Raw genomic sequence first — 21,509 nt, 5'->3', positions numbered from 1 at the left:
CTTACTATAGACCTTCTCTCTCCCCTCTCTCCTCTTTCCCTTTCTCTTTCTTTTCTTGTTTTTCTCCCTGAAATACCTCGAGAGGAAGAGAGCTGGGGAGACAGGACAGGAGAATGACAGGAGGTGAAGACCCAGGTGGGGTCTGGATGGGAGGTCGGGAGAGGGGGGTTGCGAGGCGGAGGCTGGGCGCGGGCAGGGGCACGGAGCCAGGGGCGGGAAGCACGGAGATGGACAAAGAGAGCAGGTGCCCGCGCCGTCCGGCCGTTTATACCTCTGCCCCTGGCCCCTTCGCCTGTGGGGTCCCACCCTGTCCCATCGCTAATCTCAGGCACCCCGGCCCCAGCATCACTTCCTTTTCTTCTCCTTTGCCAGCCTGGCTCCCTCGGTGGCGTCTTGGTCCTTGATAAGTTTCATCCTCTTCTTGCCCAGCGGGGTCTTGAAGTTCCAGTCCTGGTTTGGAGGCAGAGGAGGAAAGGTAAGTGCACTGGCTCTGACCCTCGGCTCTGCTTCCTGGGCCTGCCCTTCCCTCTTGACGGATCTGTGTCCTCAGCTCTCCTCTGGGGTCCTCGTGTCCTGCTAGAGTCGTGGTTTCCCTTGCTCTTCCCCAAATACTCTAGGCCACCGTGCCAGCCATTGTCAGGGGCGAGCCCTCCTCCCCTGCCCTGCAGCCCTCGCTCCTGTGCTTCCACGGCCATCCCTGGGGGTGGGAACGGATACAGAGGTGGGGGACGTGAGTAGCTGCTGGTGCAGGAACCAACCAAGGGCTCCCAATACGCAGGTGCCCCTCTCAGACCCCACCCCCACCCCCAAGTCGAGGAAACCAGGTGAGACGGCCCTGCCCACATGTCCTTCTCTTGATTCTTCTTCCCTTCCCAGCTGAGCTCCACGGGGAGCGGAGGGAGGGGTCCAAAGTGGGCTGTGGGCCTGGGGCTTCAGAGGACCGACTCCCTAACTGGTGCCGGCCCTCAGCCCTCCTCCCCGCCTCCCCCCCCCCCCACCCCCACCCAAAGCCCCACCTTCAGGGACTCCTCCTCCTCCCTGTACACTGGGTCCAGCTTCGCCAGGTGCCCCAGGAACTCTGAGGCCACCGGGGGCCGCTTGGACAATTGCAGGAGCCGCCGTTCCGTCAGCACTGCTTGGATGGCCTGGCGAGTGCGGCCAGGTGTGTAGCTATCGGACACCTTGGCCAGGGCACTGACGTCCAGGCTCTGGGTCACCTGGACCCCCTGGGCCTCTATCATATGCTTCCAGAGCACTGTGGGTGTGGGGGGGAGGACACGGGGCAGGGAGAGGCAGTGGGCGCTTCTGTCTGTATCTGGAAAGAGTTTGTGCTTCTGGAGGGCGGCCCTACGTCCAACCGCGCCTCTCCTCCCAGGAAGGTAAGGATCAGCCTCCCCACTTAACCTGGGAAAGTGAGACTCCAAGGACTTAAGTGGCCTGCCCGTGTCTACAGAACCAGGCCAGGACCCAGACCGCTGGGCTGCTTGTCTAGTGACACTTCCAGAACACCTGGCTGTGGAGGTGAGGACTCAGAGCAGTGGGGATGGGAAGAAGCGGGGAGCTTTGGCAGGGGTGGTCCCTCGACCGCTTCTCTGGCCTGTCCCCAGGCCCCAGGGCCTCACCATAGCGAGAAGCGTAATCGGGCCGCGGCAGGAGGAGGACCCACTCGTAGGTGCGGCACAGCCCCTTCATCTCAGCCGCCTGCGGCCGGTCAGTGGTCCCCATCAGCCTCACGCGGTCTCCAGGATTCAGCAGTCGCAGGGCCTTGGTGAGGGCCTTCTTTATTCGCTTGGGGTCCATCTGCTCTGGGGAAGGAGGGGAGGTGGGTGGGGACACAGTGACATTATACGGGCTTCTAATTCACAGAGCACGTGCCCACGCTCTGTCTCACATGGACCCTGGGGGGGCAGATGGGAGGGGCTGTCAGTCCTGCTTTAAGGATAAGGAAATAAGGCAGCAGGAGGACAGGGGACTTGTCCAAGGCCTCACGGCGGGTGAGGTTTGGAGTGACGTGAACAAGCCCACACTCGCCTGTCCTGCCCACGGGCTCTGCCCAGGCTCACTCACTCACCTCCTTGTCTTCTTTTGGGACTCGCTTATAGAAATTCTTCTCCGCATCCCCAATCCAGATCACAGAGGGCTGTAGGTACCGAGCCACCTGGACAGGTCAGAGAAGAGAAACCTGACATTAGCTGTCCCTGGGGAAGGGTCACCTCCCCATCTGGTCCAACCCAGGGTCAGGGCCAGCCTCGGGCAATGGCGGACCTCGGAGCTCCAGCCTCGCTTCCCACATCCTGCGAACCGCACCTCTCAGCCCCCTGTACACCCATCACTCCATCACCGCAGAGTCCCTGCCCTCGCCGGGCTGGTGGGGGCGGGGGCTACGTGTGCAGCCTCATCTCTGCCATGAGAAGAAACTACTCTTCTCCCCACATCCCCTCACCTCCCCCATCCCTGGGGCTTCAGGAATCCATGAGCCCCCAGCAGGGATTGGTAGGGAGACCTCACCAGCTCCTGAAACTACACCAGCCCGGCAGCTGGGTGACCTCCTGAGCCCACCCTGCTCTGTTGTCACAGTCTGAGAACTAGAAATGCCATCGGGGACCCAGACCTTAAAGACGATATGCACCAACATCTGCACCCCGGTCTTGCAGGGATATTTGCCCTGCAGGTTGCCAGGTGACAGGTCGAAAAGGTTGGCACCGGTTTCCGTGCACATGGCCTTGACCAGCATCTTCTTCCCCCTGCCGGAGGGGCCCACCAGGAGGATGGAGCGGATGAGGGGGGCCGTGGAGTGTATGTCTGGGGAGCCTGAGAGAGAAAACAGGGGCCGGCAGGGGCCCGGCAGGGGGTCAGGGGTAGAGACGTGTCAGGTGAGGCCAAAGGCCCCAGGCTGGGCAGGACGAGGTCCTGGCCCTGGCAGCACTGCTTTCGCCTAGGGTCTGGGCAATGCCCCGGGCATGCCCTCTGTGGGGGGCGCCCTGGAGGAAGTCCAACGGTGCAGCAATCATGATTCCAAGAGCTACACGCGGTGTCAGGAGAAAGCCCTCCACCTCCTCCCAATGTCCCTTCTGCTTCCTGTACCATCTGTTTCCACTCCTGGATTTTGAAGGGATGGAATTAAAGGGCACGTGACAAACCACTTCAGAAAGATCCGGCCTCTGGCGTTTATAGGGGGTGGGGGGCTGGTCTTCGGGGAATGGGACCGACTATGGGACGTCACTTGGGATTGAGCGAGGGGCTGGAAAGTGACTCCTCAGCAGGTCGAGGGCCCACATGACTTCCGGGACAGCCCAGTCAGGGTGTGACCTCCAGCGGGGCCCGGGCAAGGCAGGGGGGGTCCGACATGAGTTCATGGCACTGGGATTAGGAAGCCCAGGCTGGACACGCCTGCCTCGGCCACCCTACCCTGCACCCAGGCTCCCCGAGAGCCCCCTGCCCGGCACTGGCTCTTGCCTCTCCCCAGGGCCTCTCACCAAGCCGCAGAACCCCATACAAGGCCACGTTCTGTCGTGTATCAAACAGGGAAGGCATAGGCAGCTTGTTTGCCAAATTCAGAGTTGATCCAAGACAGAGGCAGTCACCTGAGGGACAGGTGGCCCGCTGGTGAGTGGCACCCACTGGGGCAGGGCACGCGAGGAGAAGGGTCACTGGGGAGGTGGCAGTCGGCTGCGGGGAAGGCCATGGCCAGAGGCACCATGCCTTAACCTCGGGAGCAAGCGCTGGGGAGGGGTCTCACCAACATAGTCTTTCAAAGCCACTGTCTCGCACTTCTTTAGAAGGCCAAAGATGATGAGCTCTTCAAACAGGGAGTCCACAGACCTGGCAGAGGATGGCGCGGGGGGGCCCCGAGGAAAAGGGAAAGGGACACAGAGATGGGCTGGGGCGGTGCTGTAGGCATGGGGAGAGGGGCTAGGGAGCCCTCCTGTCCAAAGTCCTGTCGTCAGCCAGCATCCAAAGGCCCGACACCGGCCCACTGGCCCAGAAGGCAGTTTGCCCCCAGGTGGGTGCTCTGGGGGTTGAGCGGGGTGGAGAAGGACCAGAGCCCTCTGAGACCCTCCCTCTAAAAACCCAGTGTGGGTGACACATGGCCCTCTTCCTAGAAACCACATTTAAGATGTACATGCTCCTGGGAGGGATGGCCATTAAAGCAGCCAGCACCAATGGGCTTGCATCACCAGAGAAGTGAGTAGAAAGTGACCTCTGGTAAGTTCTGCATCATCACTTTCAAAGCACTTTCTTGTGCTTCTATTTTATCTTCACAGCTATCCCGTGAGTTTGGTAGGGTAGGTACTTGGTTAATGAGGACAGGGAATCAGAGAGGTTAAGTGACTTTCCCCAGGTCACACAGCAACAGAACCAGGACCAGAAGTCAGATCTGTCCTGGGCCAGGGCTCGCTCCACCACCCTTGGTGAAGTGCAGGGTCTGCTACCTGTCTGGGGTCAGATCTTTTTCTTTCTTCCTCTTCTCAGGTTTCTTGCCCATCTTTTTCTGGTTGAAAGCAAACACAGAGGCAATTGTCTTCTATTCCTTGCCTCCCTGGCATGTGCCCTTCCTTGTCCCAGCCCTGGCCCCTCATCTTGCCTTCGGAGGCTTCGAAGGTCTCCCCTCCTCCTTGTCCACGGCCAGCCGCAGGTTCTTCAGCTCCTGATGCATCAGCTCATCTACCTGGGGGGACAGCAGGGGGTGTGATGGGACGACCAGGGGTTGGGGAGGACAGGTGGGAGGGTGAGGACTGAGTCGGGGTGGAGGGGCGCCTCAGGGAAGAGCCAGACAAGCCCAGTGAAGGCAGCGGCGCAGGGGGGTCGTTCTTTTGGGACCCTCAGCCCCTGCATCCCAACTCTCATCTACATCCTGCTCACGCTTGAGCCTTGCTCTCAACTGGCATCAGTGTGGGCAGAAGCCCCCAGGACGGAGTCGGTCAGCTTTCAGTTCAAGCCCCAGACCCACTCTTTAAAGTCTGTGTAACCTTGAGCAATTTCATGACCTCTCAGCCTCAGCTTTCTCATATATAATGTCAGGAAAAGCATGGGGCCTGCCTCACGCGTTGTTGGAAAGATCGTGTGAGTGAATGCTTCCAAGGTGCGCGGCACAGGGCTGGCATGTCTCAGGGAGCCCTTTAAGTGTTGGTGGGGAGGTTGGTGGGTGTGACCCCGGGCTCAGAGCCCCTCCCATTCCCTCACATCAGGGTTGCATCCACACCCCAAGGAGAAAGGGTGACCAAGGAGAGGCAGAGGAGGATGGGGACCGAGATGGGCCAGACGGAGCCCGGACTGCGCAGGGCAGGCAGCGCATAGAGGGTGCTGCAGCGGATGGCGGGCAGGAGGCGGGTGGTGGTGTTTGAGGACAGAGGGGGCGGAGCCTGAAGCGGCTGGAGGCCCGCAGGGACGCTCACCTGTATCCGGATCTCTTGCTCCACTTCCTTCCTCTTCTCCACCTGGAGGATCTCGGAGTCAAAACTCTGATTGGGATGTAGGCTATCAAACCGGTTCTTCCACAGATCTGACCGTGGAGAGGTTGGAGTGCAACGGAGGGTCAGGGTTCCAGGTGCACACACGCACTCACACACACATGCACAAATAATCTCACACGTGCGCACACACACGCTGGTCCACCTCTCCTCACCAAGCTGCCTGACACTTCCACCCAGACCACAGACCAAGGCCTGATCCCAAGGCCTGTGGCCGCAGGATTCAGACCCAAACACATAATGCCCCCGACCCGGGGAATCACACCTCACACCCCTCTCCCCTTTGGCCTTCTCCCCTCAGTCTCCACACCCACACTCCGACACTGCCACCTCATGATCACATGGCACAGGTCCACTCTCCCCAGGACCAAGGTCACCCCAAGACCCCACAGGCCTGGTCACTCTTCCCCAGCCCCTCCTCTCTCACTTGTGTACTCCTCGTGTCCGGCATTAATCACAGGGATGGATTTGGAGGGCAGCAATCTCAGCATCGTATCTGCTTCCTAGAACAGAAACATCCTTCAGCTTTTTTTTTTTTTTTTAAAGATTTTTTTTTTAAATTAATTTATTTTTGTTTATGAGTTTTGGCTGTGTTGGGTCTTCATTGCTGCGCGGGCTTTCTCTAGTTGCGGCGAGCGGGGGCTACTCTTCGTCTGCGGTGTGCGGGCTTCTCATTGAGGTGGCTTCTCTTGTTGTGGAGCACGGACTCTAGGTGCGCGGGCTTCAGTAGTTGTGGAGTGTGGGCTTCTGTAGTTGTGGCTCGCGGGCTCTAGAGCACAGGCTCAGTAGTTGTGGCACATGGGCTTAGTTGCTCCACGACATGTGGGATCTTCCCGGACCAGGGCTCGAACCTGTGTCCCCTGCATTGGCAGGCGGATTCTTAACCACTGTGCCACCAGGGGAGCCCTAAAGATTTCTTTTGATGTGGACCATCTGTAAAGTCTTTATTGGGTTTGTACAATATTGCTTCTGTTTTATGTTTTGGGTTTTTTGGCCCCGAGGCATGTGGGATCTTAGCTCCCCGACCAGGGATTGACCCCGCACCCCCTGAATTGGAAGGTGAAGTCTTAACCACTGGACTGCCAGGGAAGTCCCCCATCCTTCGGCTTTGATCCCCTCACCTCTACGCATCACAAACTCTGGCCCTGATTCTCCCAAGACCAGCCTTCCCCTGGGAATTCTCTGAGATTCTGTCCCTGCCCACTTGGTCCATGAGTCCAGGCAATGCCTTACCCCCTTCCTGGTCATGTCTCCCTTCCTTTTCTTCTCCTTTTTCTCCTTTTCTTTTCCCTTACTTTTCTTCTGGTCCTTTTTTTTGCTCTCCTGGACCTGCGCCTCCAGTTCCATTTTCACCTGTGACAAACAAGGGACGATGTTTCAGAGGAGACCACAAGGATTTGATAGGGGCATGAGAACCAAGGGCCTGAGCTAGGGGCGGACCCAGGACTCCAAAGGCCAGCATCACTGGTGAGATCCAGGCACTGAGAGTCCAGACACTTGACTGGGGTCCAGGAAGAAAGGGGTGCGACTGAGGGAGTCCTCTGCTCAGAGCTGCTGCTCTCCCAGCCCATGGGGGGGGCGGCTGGAGCCACGGTGCTCTCACCAGACATGTTTCCTCTCGCTGGCTAAGGGTGCCTTCTCCAGCTTCTTCTGGGTATCCCCTCCTCCCCATGCAATCACACTGGCTACGTACATCTCCCCCACCACGTCTGCCTCTACTGAGGGCGGCCTCTCCCCCTGCCACCCTCAGCTTACGCGCAGCACTCTCTGTAACCTCAGATTCCACCTACCATAGAAAGTCTTCTATCCCCAGCTCCACTGTACCTGTTCTGGAGTCTTGTCTGCAAAGATCAGGTAGGATCCACCTAAAGACTCATCTGGATAATCAGGGAATCGGCCAGTAAGGGCACTAAATGAACATAAAATGGTTGGAGAGACAGATGGATGGATGGGTGGATAGTTGGATGGGTGGATGGATGGATGGATGGATGGATGGATGGATGGATGGATGGTTGGATGGATGGATGGATGGATGGATGGATGGATGGATGGATGGATGGTTGGATGGATGGATGGATGGATGGATGGTTGGATGGATGGATGGATGGATGGATGGTTGGATGGATGGATGGATGGATGGATGGTTGGATGGATGGATGGCTGGATGGATGGATGGATGGATGGATGGGTGGATGGATGGATGGATGGACAGATGGATGGATGGATGGATGGATGGGTGGACGGATGGGTGGAGGAACAGAAGGATAAATGGGTTGATGAATGGTTAGATAGATGGGTGGCAGAAAGGGTGGGTGGATGAATGGATAGATGGATAGAGGGAAGGATGGAGAAAGATGAAGGACCAGGGAGATAGAGGGAGAGAGGGAAGGAGTGGATAGTTACAGAATAGAGAGGGGAGACTAGTCAGGGGGCGTCCCTGGATGCTTTTCCCATCTTATTCTGGCATTTTCTCTGCCATCTGGGGAATGGGAAGTCATGTGTGGAGCCGTTCCTGTAGACTGGGGGCCCCAGGTTTAAACCAAGTGTGTCAGCAGCGTATTAGGGCGTGGGGGGGATGGAGAAGAGAATCCAATCTGGACCAAAGGACAAAACAGAAGTGGGGCTAAACACTGGGGTGAGGAGGGAAAGAAGGGTTCAGGGCTGGGTCAGCTGAGGCTGGGGACACTGACCGGCACTCGATAAACCACTGTCGGATTTGCTCCTTCATTTTCTCTCTCATGTCGGGCCCCTCCATCTCCCTGAGGGCATCGTGGGTCTTCACCATGGCCGACTGGAACGCCTCCCCCTTCTCCGTCTGGAGGAGCCTCCGGACATCCTCCCCGAGGCTGGCCTGGGACATGACGGCCGAGTGCTCCGCCTGGCTGGACGAGGGGAGCTGGGGACGTGGACGGGGAGACAGAGGGGCTCAGGGGTGGGAGTGGGGAGGCCCGGCCCCCGGCACACAGCCCCGCACAGGCGAGGCCTCGCTTACACACCCACACGGAACAGCGGGCATGCCGGCAGCAGGAGAAATTGTGTTTGGAGCCTGAAACTCGTCTGCGTAAATTACTCTGATAATGAGTTTGCTAGATGCATCCGGGCCGGCCCCCCTGCCCGCTCCCCCCAGCACACCCTCCCCTGTGAGCCTCCGGGCACCACCCCCCCAGCTCCCCACCCCCCCACCCGGCAGCCGCTCTCGCAGCCACTTTCCCGCCTCATTGGCTCCCAAATGTATTTTAAATATCACTCTGCGCAGAGACAATTACTGAAAACGCTGAGCTCACACTGTTGATGGGCCCGGGCGGCCGGGCTCATTCCTCACCCACCGCCATGCCATGGCCCCCTGCCCTCGCCCCACCAAGGCCCGAGCCCGGCCTCCCTCTGCCTGCTCTGGCCTCCAGGGGGTCTAGCTCTCCGGCCCCCCAACGAGCTCGGACCTCCACTCCCACGCAGCTGCCACCCGGGCCCCCCCTCCTTCTAAGCCGCCGCCCGCCCTCCTTGGAGTAGCCATCCCAGCCCTTGTCTCCGATTCCTCTGCCCCCCCAGCCCACTCCCCTCCCCATCAGCCTTTATCCGCCGGGCTTCTGCAGGCTCTGCCCATGGCCAAGCCCCCTCTCAGGCATCAGGGCTCTCACACCTATCATGGCCTTGCTCTCCTAAGTCAGCAGAGACCAGCTGGGGGCAGACCATCACAGAGCAGAGGACAGACGAGGTTCAGGGAGCGGGGTCTGTCCACCCTGCCTGGACACGCACCCCCCTACCGCCCACACTCCCCGGCACGCGCATTCACGCTCCCGTCACCTTGTTCAGACTTAGCCATCCTGCCTGCAGAGCAGAGGAGAAGCGAGTCTGGGGGGCCCCCAGAGCAAGTGGGGAGCCTGTGGCCCAAAAGAACCCACTCTGGTGTGAAAGAGGTGCGTCCTCATCCCAACTCGGCCTCCCGTGCTTCTCCCAGAGGCTGCAAGAGCCTTGGCGGGGCTCCCACTGGCTTTGCGGCCGCCTCCCTCTGCGGGACCCACCCACTGCAGCCTCTCCTGCCAGCTGGGGGCATGGACCAGGGGTCCAGATGCTCTGGGCTACCATCCCTCACGCCGCCCCACGTGTGAGTTCCTTCCAAAGGGCTCTAGAGAGGGAGGGGCGGAAAGGGATGTGGCCTGGCAGTGGCTTCGTGGTTCTCCCTCAACCAAACCCTGAAGCATCCCTCAACCAGGGACACTGGCCCCAGCCTGGCTCCCCTCCGCTCATGCCCACCCCAGTCCTGAGTGGAGGGTGGTGTGGGCAGGGAGGGGCTGTACAGGGCCGGCGGGGGCACTCACCATGCCGATGAACTCCATCTCCGTCCGCCGGTCCTGCTGAGTGCGTTTCCTCTGCTGGTAACCTTTCCACACCTGGGGGGATACATGGACCCAGACACTCCCCATACTGCATTTCTGCAGAGATGTGGGCAGCAGAGCTCTGGGGAGGGCACCTCCAGAGGACAGCTCACTGGCAACTGCCCCACTGAGCAGGGATAGCCCAGAGCGGGGTGGGGCCCGTCTGCACCCAAGGTGTCCAGCTCCAAGGCTTTGTTCCCTCAGCACCCCCTTCCCCGGAATTCCCTCCTTCTCATCTCCACCCTCTAACCTGCTGTATCTTTTGAAGCACAAATCAGAGTTCAAGTACCAGCTTCGCCGAGAAGCCCTCGCTAATCTCACTTCTCAGAATCCCCCCAGCATTTGGAATAAATGCTTGATTCCACCCAGGCACATAGACGTGGGTGCTGTAGGAACTGTGCAGCTCCCCTACATCTTGGACACAAGGAAACTGAGGCCAGAGCCGGGACATGGCCTCTCCCAAGTCCAAGGGCCGTTCGGTGCAGAGCCGAGACCAGGGCCAGGTTTCCTGACTCCTCACCCAATGCTCCTCTCCCAGGCTGCCGGCCACTCTCGGACCCGTGGACACCCCAGTGCCATGGGGTGAAGGGTGGGCGCTGGGCAGAGGGGAGCATGGCCTCACCCCGGTAGTGTCACTGAGACAGCGTCTCGGTGAGCAGGCTCTGCGTCCAGGCCCCTGTCCCGCTTCGTCTTCCTGCTCCTGTGACTAGCACAGGAAAGGCCCCCGATAACTAAGGGCCTCTGACGAGTGTAGCGGGGAGCCCGGGGCCTGGAACGCAGTGTTTCCATACCCTTGATGTCTGACAAAAGGGACAAGAGACTTGCTTTGGCTCTCAGGGGGAAGGGAAGCTCTAGCTTTGGGGCTGACCTTCCTTCTCCAAAGGCTTGCTTTAGCGCTTCCTGAGGGCGAGGACCCCCTGCTCATCCGTGGGGCAGCCGGACCTGGGTACAGTCACCCAGATGCAGGGGACTCAGGCTGGGGTTCTCTGCATACTGATTTATAACCTAAAAATCTACCTCATTTGGAGAGGATGTGTGTTCTCAGGGCTGTTGTTTGTTAGTTGGTTGGTTTGCTTTTGCATTTTGGGGGGAAAGAGTTCTAGGTTTCCTGTTTTGGACTAGGAAACAGATGCTTCTCAGTTACTGGGACTTGAGAGAGAAGATGGGAGAGGAGATTGATTTCAGAGAGAAAGATCCAGCAGCCCTAGGTCAGCAGTCCTGGGCCCTTTCTGCCCTGGAGTTTTCTAGGCAGCCTCCAATCTCGTCAAGCTGGTAACCACTACCACCCAGAGTGAGCCGGCTTAGCAGCACCTTGGGGGGATGCTCGAGGGGCCACGCCCCCGCGCCAGGGCAGACGGCAGGGCTGCCAGGTGACATAGGAGAGTCACGCCCGCCAGGACAGTAAGAAGGCACGGGGAAATCTAGAGACAGAGCTGGGTTTTCTGTAGTCAGGTGGGATGGGGTGTGATTAACGTAAAGGGTGACCCCAGGTGGCACAGACCCCAAAGACACGGGGAACCTCATCCGTTCTTGATTTCGTTCATCATGTTTCCTTTTGCCTCAGGAGGCTCAGGATACATTTTAGTGACTCATTTTTAACAGTCTTAAAAGTTTTTGGAATGATCGTCTACTCTGTTCTGCTGCTGTATTATGGATCTTTCTCCCCTAATTTTTTAATTTTTATTTTTGTATTATTATTATTTTTTAATTTTTTTGGCCACGGTGCAGCCTGTGGAATTTTAGTTCCCTGACCAGGGATCGAACCTGGGCCTTCGACAGTGAGAGCGTGGAGTCCTAACCACCGGACTGCCAGGGAATTCCCTTTCTCCCCTAATTTTAATGGTCTTTCTGTTTTGGGGGCTTTTATGGTATCCCACTTCAAGTCCTTTTGGGGATAGAGATGTAGAATAAATAATAAACAAATAATATACATGTTTATTGACTGATGAAGGTCTCTAGCTTAATATCTAGTCGTGGGGCAACAGAATCCACCTGCATTTCTGTCATCAATTGCTGAGCCAGGCAGGCTTCCTGGAGGAGGCGACTCTACCCTGACCTTCCTCCTGGGTGCGGGGAGGGTGGGGTTGGGGGCGGCGGGGGGTTACCTTCTGTATGATGATCGCTGCTTTGTCCTGACTGAACCTGGGCTGCCCTTCCTCCCGAATCTTTTGATCTCGCTCCTCCTCTTTCCGAATCTCTCGCATGAAGGTGGCTCGAAGCCTGCCTTGCCTGGCCCGCTCGGCCCTTTGCAGTAGGATTACGGCCTCCGTCCGAGGTAATACTGGAAAGCTCTGGCCAGAGCAGGGGCAAAGGAGGAGGAAATGAGGGAGGGCTTACATCCAGGTGGGCAGCTGGGAGACCAGCCCCCAAAAGACATCCTGGGGGTATGGTTTTCCCAGAGCATCTAGGTGCACAAGTCCTGTCCCTCTACCTCTACCTTGGTGTTGGAAGGTTACAAGCAGCATAAGAGCAGCCATGAGGGGCCAGGGATTACCCAGAGAGCTCTCGGAGGTGGGTAAAGGGCAGGGCAGGGCCTCTGTGTCCTGAAGGGTGGCAGCTCTGTTCCTGGGGGTGTCTCCCTGACTTACCTCCTCAGAGAACACTGGCTCTAGTCTGGACAGGAGGTCTGCCAGCATATGCCCTCGCTCCCTCAGGACGCTGGACCGCTCCAGCTGGAAGTATTTGGGAATTGGAACCTCCAGGTCTGCCTTTGGGGCAACATGCGGAAGGGAGATGGGAATAAAAATCCAGAGCATCTGGCCAATCCCTTACCATTTTCAGCTGTACACACAGACACTGGGGCTGTTTTCTTCCATCCTAGAGCTCTGGGGTGGGAAATGTCCAGGCTATGGGCAGATCCCCCCAAGAGTCATCCCTCTCTTCCCTCACCCCCACCACGTGGCCAGAGTTGAGTTCTGTAGGATCACGGTCGGTAACGGGCAGTGGTCCCAATCCTGCCTGTGCATCTGAATCAACTGGGAATCTCTTAAAATGCAGGCTCCTAGGCCCTGACCACAGCAGAATGGCAGGGCCTGGAGAATGTTTGTTTTTTCAAGTCTGCAGCTGAGTCTGATGCAGCTAGTTGGGGAAACTTGGAGACCGTGACCTTGGGGCAGACGGGAGGCCAGCGCAGAAGCTCTGTGCTCTGGAACTTGCTGGCGCACACACATCACCTGGGGGTCTTGTGAAAACGCAGGTGCAGAATGCTGTAGTGGGTTTGGGGTGCAGCCAGAGGTTCTGGCTTTCTCACAAGCTCCTAGGTGCTGCTGGTCCGCCGACCACGCTTTGAGGAACAAGCCTCTAGGGGACTCTCTTCACCAATCCCCTGCAGCTGCGTTCATGGGTCCTCCCAGCCCGGCAGAGCCTCCAGCCTGACTCTCCGGCTACCCCCCAACTACTTACATGCACTTCCCATACCCCATCCTCAGATCTGCCCTGCCCTCCTTCCCTTGCAGATGTCCCAACGCCAGGGGTGTCCGCAGGAGGTCAAGGCCACCCCCACCCCCAGCTGTCTGGGACGTGGCTTGCTTCCACAAAGAGTGGGAGGTCAAGGCTAGCCCTCCCCTCCGTGTCCCCGCCCCCAGCCGGCGCGGGCATGGTCCTCGCCGCAGCCGGCCCACCGGGCTGAGCTTTAAGTCCTGCAGCACTTGGTCCAGGCAGGGGGTCTCGCACAGGTCCACGCGAACCAGATCGTCTTTGAGCTCCAGCACGCGGCCCGCCACGCCGTCCAGCAGCCGCCGCTTCTGCGGCTGCACCGTCTGGTCATGGAGGGTGTCGAACCGGCGCAGCAGCCCCAGGTAGTACAGGTAGAGCGAGGAGAGCCTGTACCGGAAGGACTGCCGCTCCCGGTGGGGCACGGGTTCCAGCAGGGGCTGCTCTTGGTCCAGCAGCTCTTGCAAGATGAGGTGGGAGGAGTCCCAGAGGCGCTGGAAAGCTCTGGAGAGGAGGTAACCAGCAAGGGATGCTCTGAGCCCCAGGGGAGGGGGCCCGGCTGGTAGGGGAGGTGGGCTCCACAGAGGCTCCTGAGGGCTGTGAACTCGAGGCTCCAGAAGGTGTGACGTTAAGGTTACGCACGGTCCCGGGGTGGCGTTCAGTGAAGTGAGGGGCCCTCGGCGGGGTGAGAGGGTGGTTACAGGGAGCACCCCCTGAGGCTTAGAGAAAGTGAGGGACTGGGGTCCCTGGGGAAGGGAGTCTCCTGATGGATAAGCCAGGAGGATGGAGAATGGGCACGGCCCTTAGGGGCTCCTGCTAAGGAAGAGGCCCGTCGGAGTCCGCAGCTGGTGCCCTCCGGGTGAAGGGGCAGCCCAGGGATGCTGCAATGGTCTAGGGTGGTGGGCTCGGGAAGGGGGGGTGAGGGATGAGGGTAGGGAAGGGTCCTTTCCCCAGAGCAGAGCCCTGGTTCCGGAATTAATAGTCCAAGGGAAGCCTGACCACAGGCAGGGGCGGGCAGGGTCGCTGTGTGAACGTCTGGGGCCCAGCCGGGACTGGCCCACACAGGGGTCCCTCTCCCCACCAGGCCTTCTCCCCGCCCAGTAGCCCCAGCCTGAGAGCTAGGGAGGCACTTTGTTCTTTGCTCGCCCATCACTTCACTCACTCCTCAGACATGGGGCTCACTCTTCACACTGCCCCTTGTGAGCTGGTCCTGGAATCCAAAAAACTTCTGGGGTTCCACCCGGACTCCACCCCGCAAAGCCAGAATAGCCCAGTTTTAAGAGTTCTGTCCCATTGTCCCAAAGTTCTAAGGTTGCGAGGGGAGGGGGCTGCAGGTACAAGACCGGGGGACACTTAGAGGACGTCCTGGAGGCAGCATGCTTGGGGGCACCGGCTCCCTTGTTAGCAAGACTTGGCCAGGGCAGAGTGCGGGTCCGCTGTGGCTACCTCCCTTGTGAGCGTCAAATGAAAGATTGGGCTTCATTTGAGGTCACCCTGTAAACTGGGAGGCTCTGGGTGGACAGCAGTCCTAAAGGCATTACTCCAACTGTACCTCTCAGCTGGAGACCCTGTATTCCTTAATGCAGATCCAGCCTCCTTACTCTCGTATGTGACTGTACCGGGCACACGGCCGCCGTGAAAGCGCAGAGTCCTAACCACTGGCCCGCCAGGGAATTCCCCACTCTCCCCCCTTAAAAGTGAGCACAAGCGCGCCTGTTTCCCTGGGGTCTGACGGTAGTTCACTCGGTTCGAGTAAGCTATACCCTCGTAAAGAACGACATTAAGAGCAGTGGGTGGGACTCAGTGGTGTTTGGGGCTCATTTTGAGCCCTCTGTGGGTTTCCCCATCACTGCCCCCGGCTCATGAGAACGCTCTTTGGAAAATACGGAACACAGCAGCAGACTGGCCCTGGTCAGCTGGGGTGAGCTTTTAGCTCAGCGTCCAGTAGGGACTTGTGAATAAGTCACTTATACATAAGGCATGGGGCAAAGGACAGTGGGAGGAGAGAGGCAGCAGCTCAGAGCATCCAGAGAGGAATTCTCAGGCGTGATGCGCCTGCGAGTGAATTACCTGAGGATCTTGTCGAAATGCAGGTTCCGATTCTGCGCTCTGAGCTGGGGCCAAGATCCTGCATTTCTAACAAGGTCCCCGGTGTCACAGATACTGCTGGCCTCTGAATCACACCTTGAGTAGCCAGGTGTGAAACACAGCGGGAGTGGGGAAGACCCGAGGTTCCTGGGCCACGTCTCCCGAGCCTGCCCCTTTCTGGCCGTGGGACCAAAGTGTGGATAATTAGTTCTCATCCCTCGGCATCTCCGTGGTAGGCTTGACATAGGAAGAAACACGTGTGAAGTATGTAGGGCCACACTTCAGCCATCATTACAGTGAGGCTTTTCAGTACAAGCAGCTGAAATTACAAAGGGAACGTAAGGGATTTGGGGCTGTTCACTAAACCCCACCCCTTCACCCCACCGCCTCAGAGGCTGAATGAGAAAGAAGAGGCAAATGTGGCCACACGTTAAGTGGTGAATCTAGGTGCAGGACATACATGTGGTCATTGTACATTTCTGCAATTTTTTTCTATGGATTTGAGATTTTTCAAAATAAAACTGGGAAAGAAAAGTTAGGAGTCTCAAAAACATTCTCACCAATTTGTTCTGAAGTTAAGGGGAAGAAAGCGTCAGGGGGAAATAAAAACATCTTAGAGATCCCAATCGGTTATTTAGAAGCTGGTTTGGGCCTTTCATTTTTGTGTCTTGAAGAATAGACCTGTGTAGCCCCTGTGCCTGGCACAGGACAAAAATGATGGTGTGTCGGAAACGGCATCACAAAACCATGGCCTGCAAGAGTAACACGCATGGAGTTTCAGGCCCAGCGAGGGCATGATGGAAACAGCTAGCAGTAGACCCAGGATTCTAATCCAGACCAAGTCGGACTTCATCTCACCAAGAATGAGAACGTTGTACATTTACATGTACACTCACATGTCCCTCACGAGGCCCACCCAGAAAGCAGTTTTTAAAGGTCTGAATAAGCGTTCTTCCACCTTGGGAGCCAAAAAAGTGATGACACCCTTGCCCCCCATCACACCTTGCCTTCACCTATCCCTTTTTCAAATCACCACAGCACGAGGGAGCAGTTCACCCTTTATTAAGGTTGGGCCCCAGGTCACTTGGAGCTGGTGTACTTGGTGACGGCCTTGGTGCCCTCGGACACAGCGTGCTTGGCCAGCTCCCCTGGAAGCAGCAGGCGCACGGCTGTCTGGATTTCCCGGGACGTCAGTGTGGTTCGGCCCGAGTACTGGGCCAGCCGGGCGGCCTCGCCGGCCAGCCGCTCAAACACATCGTTCACGAACGAGTTCATGATGCTCATGGCCTTGGAGGAAATGCCGATGTCGGGGTGCACCTGGAGAAGCGGCAGGACCAGTCGATTAACACGGGGACTCTGCCCCAAGCCCCAGCCCCAAGCTGGGGGCTGCAAGTCCCCCTTACCAGCCTCTTTCCAGAGGCCGAGAGACATGGAAATAGGGATTTATTTTTTTACTACTATATCCAAGTTAAAAAAAAAAAATTTCTCCCAACTGCAAGAGATAAGCAATGCTACCTCTCTTTTTTCATTTAATGCATTTGCAGAGTGTTCTATAGTATGGACGAATCGTAGTTTAGATTATACATTCCTCTCTTAATGGACATTTAGGGGTTTTGTTTTGCTATTACATTGTGTTATAATAAATCTGTCTTTGAACAGTTGTATGAGCACAGTGAAGGTTATTCCTAGAAGTTCCTAGAGGGCTTGTGCACATAACTTGGTAAATCGTGACCACATTATTTTCCAGAGAGGACACTCATAGGACACAGTCTCAGCACCAGACTGGCAGTGAGGAGACCTGGCTTCTGTGGCTGTCCCATGAGTCGCCGCACTATGGCACTTTCCTCCGGGCCTGTTTCCTCTTCTGTCACAGAAGTTTTTGAACTGGGTGACCTCTAGTAAAGCAAATGGTAGGGACCTCATAACAGTCCTAAAATGTGACCAGGCGGATTTTTGCTTCTCTGTAAATGAGAGGTAAGCGACTGCCTGATGAGGCACGTCAAGCCGGTGGTGGTCACGGAACTAAGCCCGGGCTCCTCGCCCAGCCCCCGCTCTGCCCACCGCCTCTGGTGCCCCGGACGTGACAGCCGGAAACCTGAGCCTGTACCGCGTGGGTTCAGCCTGACCCCTGCGTGTTGTCTTCATATCCTGTCCCCCTCAGGGTTGCAGAGGAGGGACAGCGGCTCACCCCACCGCACGGGGGACGCACGCGGCAGCCCAGCCCCGCTCCAACCCGCCCGGCAGGAGCTCTGAGCTGAAAAGTTAGGCTAAGCTGCCGGGCTCACTGATACCCGCTCCCACCCCCGCTTTCTTCAGGACACTGGCGTCTTCTCTGCTGCTGCCCTTTGGCCGATCCACATGGGTGCCGGGCCCACCCCACGAGAGCATTCCAGAGACCCGGGGATTCAGACCGGCGACAGGCTCCAGTCTGCGGTCTCATCTAACAAGGGGTGAGGCTCAGGCAGGTTGGGGAGGCTGAGGGCAGGCAGCCCAGCCACCCCTCCCTCCTCCCGGCCCCGGCTCTGCTGAGCAGGGCTGAGTGTTTGAGGCCAGGTTGCCCGGGATCCTCTAGACACACTGGTTGGGTACATGAGGGCCCCCAGATGCCTGCCAGGGCGAGAGTCCCAGGAGTAGGTGCCTCTCACAGGTGCGCTGGGAGAAGCAGAGCACACGTGTGGGTTAGGGGTGGGACTAACCCACCCCTAAACCCCCAGAGCCAGGGGGACCAGACGTCCGCTGCTGTCAGGTCATGGGACTCAGTCACCCCACTGAGCCTTTATGTATCTGGGGTTCCTTAACTGTAAGGTAGACCAACCCCTTGGCCCCCGGAAGACTGAGTGCCGCCCGTCTGGAAGGCTTCCCCAAGGCTGTAGTTCACACGCACCGCCCCACACTCTAGCCACCAGTAACTAGTATCCTCACTCTAGCCACTACTAACTAGTACTTCTCGTTGTGCCAGCCTATGTTTGGCACCTGGTCACCTTCAGCCCGGCACTTTTTTGTGGTCTTCCTTTAACTATGTCCCACCTAACGTTCCACTTAATAATCTGGTCTGTCCAGAGGCCTTGTAAGCCTCGGGACTGTGGTGGCAGCATGTTTGAACTGCCTCCTGCACATCACAGGTCACGACAGACACTGAGCGGTTGCGGGGACCTCGGAGATTAAGTGCCCACCCCCTCCAGAGGGGCTCGGGGGCCTCGGTGCCGCAAGTAAACTGCGCCCCGGGCTCTCCATCCAGTGCCCTTTGCCGGCTCTTTTGCCAGCACTCTTCACGCGCTCGCTACCTCCCCGCTCTCACCTGCTTCAGCACCTTGTAGATATACATCGAGTAGGTTTCTTTGCGCCGGCCACGCTTTTTGGACTTCTTGTCTCCAGAACTCCGGCCCCTCCGGCCCGCAGGCTGCTGCGGCTGTCCATGCTCAGCGCTCATCTTCCCGCTCCTCCCGGTGGTCTCCTCCCGCGCCTCGCGTGGACTTTTAAGAAGTCAGCTGCCCGCCAGGTGGGGCTGGGGGCCAGCACCTGGGAGCGGGGGAGGGGCCTGGCCCAACCCTACCCAGAAGGCGCTCTGGGGCTCTGGGTTAATCCAGAAAGAGCCTAATTGCCCCCTCCTCTCCCCCAGGGATTTCCCATCTCTGAGCAAGAAGCCCCCCGCCAGCCCCCTTCCCCACACTATCACCTCCCATTGTATTACTCACCGTCAGGGTTCACGCCCTGCACTCCGGCAGCACCCGGAGCTGGGGGCTCAGTGCTGGGGAGCCTCAGGAGGAGCCCAGCGCACCGCGCCCCCCCACCCCCCAGGGCCCTACAGTACAGCTGGAGAGACAAGACTGGTTCACGCGCAGCAATCAGGGAAGAGTGAAAGGGCTAAAGCGTGTGGAACGGAGAGCTCAGAGAAAACTCAGGACTACAGCGGCCAGAGAAGCCTTCAGGGAATAAGCGAGGATGTGAAGCTGGTCTGGTGGGATGGGTACAATTCAACTGGGGAGAAAGGAGATTTTAGTTGGGAGGAACGGAAGAAAGAAATCAATGCGCGTGGTTACAGGGAGGCTTGGGCTGAAGGCAGAAGACCCGAGCCCTGGCTAGGTGGAGGCGGCAGGGACCACAGCTGGGAGGGCCTGACAGGGAGGGAGTCCGGGCGGGAGGGCTGCAGGAAGCGGAGCAAGAAACACGGGGCACTCCCCGTGAGAGCAGGTGTCATGGGGTCCCTGTGGAAGTTAGTTGCAAAGGGAGGAAAAAGGCACTGTTGCATGGAGAAAGTTGTCTCACTTGGCACCTATGCGTGAGTATTTCACGTTCTTGAACACTGTGATTAAAGAAACCAGGAGCTGGGGCTTCCCTGGTGGCGCAGTGGTTGAGAATCTGCCTGCCGGTGCAGGGGACACGGGTTCGAGCCCTGGTCTGGGAAGATCCCACATGCCGCGGAGCAACTAGGCCCGTGAGCCACAACTACCGAGCCTGCGCGTCTGGAGCCTGTGCTCCGCAACAAGAGAGGCCACGACAGTGAGAGGCCCGCGCACCGCGATGAAGAGTGGCCCCCGCTTGCCACAACTAGAGAAAGCCCTCGCACAGAAACGAGACCCAACACAGCCAAAAATAAATAAATAAATAAATAAATAAATAAATAAATAAATAAATAAATTTATTAAAAAAAAAAAGAAAAAAGAAACCAGGAGCAAGGTGACAAGTCCAGGCTGTGGGGAAGAGGGTTTTCCCAATCAAGAGGTGGGGAGGGAGTGAAGACGAGCATCACCTGTCGTGGGAGAAGGTGGGCCTGAGCAATCGCCAGCTCACCAAGCCCCCCTTTTCCCAGTTCCCAACATCCAGCTACAGCCTAGGGTTTGGAGGACCAGGAGGGCAGTTTTTAATCTAAAATAAGGCCCTAATTTTAGGTGTTTGTAGAAATATGTATTTTGTGGGATTTTTAAGCGTTCTTTTTTTAAATATATAAATTTTTATATAATTAATTAGTTTATTTATTTTGGCTCCGTTGGGTCTTCACTGTTGTGCACGGGCTTTCTCTAGTTGCGGCGAGCGGGGGCTACTCTTCGTTGCGGTGCACGGGCTTTTCATTGCAGTGGCTTCTCTTGTTGCGGAGCACGGGCTCTAGGCGTGCAGGCTTCAGGAGTTGTGGCTCACGGGCTCAGTAGTTGTGGCTCTCAGGCTCTAGAGCGCAGGCTCAGTAGTTGTGGCGCACAGGCTTAGTTGCTCCGCAGCTTGTGGGATCTTACAGGACCAGGGCTCAAACCCGTGTCCCCTGCATTGGCAGGCGGATTCTTAACCACTGCGCCACCAGGTAAGCCCTTAAGCATTCTTAAAAAATCTTGAGACTGCCTTTTTTTCTGGACAAGCTGACTAGCCTATTATGTCTGTTCCTCTGGTTCTGAAGCCCTCCCATCCCTGGAGACCCCAACAGACTTCAACAGGGTTTCTTAACACACCCAGACCCTCCCTTGGCCAAAGTAGCAGCTCTCATCTGTTCCCATTATCCTCCTAACCAAGTCTCTGGATACTCAGGACAGACTGACAAGCCATTTTTGTCTGGGCCCCACCTGAGGCACAAAGCAGCCAAGCCAGGCCCCTTGGGGTCAGAGGGCGGAGTGGGAGTCCTAGTCCCTTACTCCAGCCTCGCGAATCTCGGACTCAGCTGCAGCTCCTCACCTGCTACTCTGTTCCCTCTGCCCGGGGCAGCTCTTGGACTCCACGGCCATCTGAGATCCTACTCACCTTTCAAGTTAGAGCACCAATCCCACCTTTCTGGGCAGCTACTCACGAGAAACTTCCTTCCCTTTTACAGCCTTCTGTGTATCCTACTAAGTCACAATTTAACATCTGATTTATGCCCTTTCTGTCTTATTGGCTTTCCCATTAGATCGAGAGCTCTTTGGGGATTTAGACACCATCTGGGACTTTTTTTTTTTTTTTTTTTTTTTTTTATGGCTGTGTTGGGTCTTCGTTTCTGTGCGAGGGCTTTCTCTAGTTGTGGCAAGTGGGGACCACTCTTCATCGCGGTGCACAGGCTTCTCACTATCGTGGCCTCTCTTGTTGTGGAGCACAGGCTCCAGACGCGCAGGCTCAGTAGTTGTGGCTCACGGGCCTAGTTGCTCCGTGGCATGTGGGATCTTCCCAGACCAGGGCTCGAACCCAT

At 57.5% G+C, this 21,509-nt stretch overlaps 2 protein-coding genes across 2 annotated transcripts; both read right to left on the bottom strand.

The window, feature by feature from the left end:
* Positions 1-345: 345 nt before the first annotated feature.
* Positions 346-14,449, bottom strand: IQCA1L (IQ motif containing with AAA domain 1 like). The gene is made up of 19 exons (XM_036864251.1): positions 14,439-14,449; positions 13,465-13,810; positions 12,433-12,552; positions 11,950-12,135; positions 9,788-9,859; positions 8,162-8,367; positions 7,296-7,380; positions 6,705-6,824; positions 5,899-5,974; positions 5,397-5,503; positions 4,586-4,669; positions 4,434-4,492; positions 3,740-3,822; positions 3,477-3,584; positions 2,612-2,811; positions 2,072-2,158; positions 1,623-1,800; positions 1,017-1,255; positions 346-450 (listed from the first exon to the last, which is right to left on the bottom strand). Exons 1-19 carry the CDS (start codon positions 14,447-14,449, stop codon positions 346-348), a joined length of 2,472 nt encoding a protein of 823 aa, XP_036720146.1.
* Positions 14,450-16,444: 1,995 nt separating this feature from the next.
* LOC118901159 (histone H2B type 2-E1) lies at positions 16,445-21,072 on the bottom strand. The gene is made up of 3 exons (XM_036864250.1): positions 21,023-21,072; positions 18,663-18,837; positions 16,445-16,681 (listed from the first exon to the last, which is right to left on the bottom strand). The coding sequence occupies exons 1-3, from the start codon at positions 21,070-21,072 to the stop codon at positions 16,445-16,447; spliced, it is 462 nt and encodes a 153-aa protein (XP_036720145.1).
* Between the last annotated feature and the right edge of the window lie 437 nt (positions 21,073-21,509).

This window comes from Balaenoptera musculus, chromosome 9 (assembly GCF_009873245.2).
Source record: "Balaenoptera musculus isolate JJ_BM4_2016_0621 chromosome 9, mBalMus1.pri.v3, whole genome shotgun sequence".
Taxonomy (NCBI): Eukaryota; Metazoa; Chordata; class Mammalia; order Artiodactyla; family Balaenopteridae; genus Balaenoptera; species Balaenoptera musculus.
This window is presented reverse-complemented; position numbering and strand designations above follow the sequence as displayed.

Excerpts from the sequence above, each read along its gene's own strand:
- LOC118901159 (XM_036864250.1), bottom strand. The coding sequence starts at position 21,072 with ATGGCCGTGGAGTCCAAGAGCTGCCCCGGGCAGAGGGAACAGAGTAGC. Across the intron at positions 18,838-21,022 it reads CAGAGGGAACAGAGTAGCAG|TCCACGCGAGGCGCGGGAGG; the intron begins GTGAGGAGCTGC and ends ACTTCTTAAAAG. Across the intron at positions 16,682-18,662 it reads TCTACAAGGTGCTGAAGCAG|GTGCACCCCGACATCGGCAT; the intron begins GTGAGAGCGGGG and ends CCGCTTCTCCAG.
- IQCA1L (XM_036864251.1), bottom strand. Across the intron at positions 12,136-12,432 it reads AGCCAGTGTTCTCTGAGGAG|AGCTTTCCAGTATTACCTCG; the intron begins GTAAGTCAGGGA and ends TGCTCTGGCCAG. Across the intron at positions 5,504-5,898 it reads CGGACACGAGGAGTACACAA|ATCTGTGGAAGAACCGGTTT; the intron begins GTGAGAGAGGAG and ends CTCCACGGTCAG.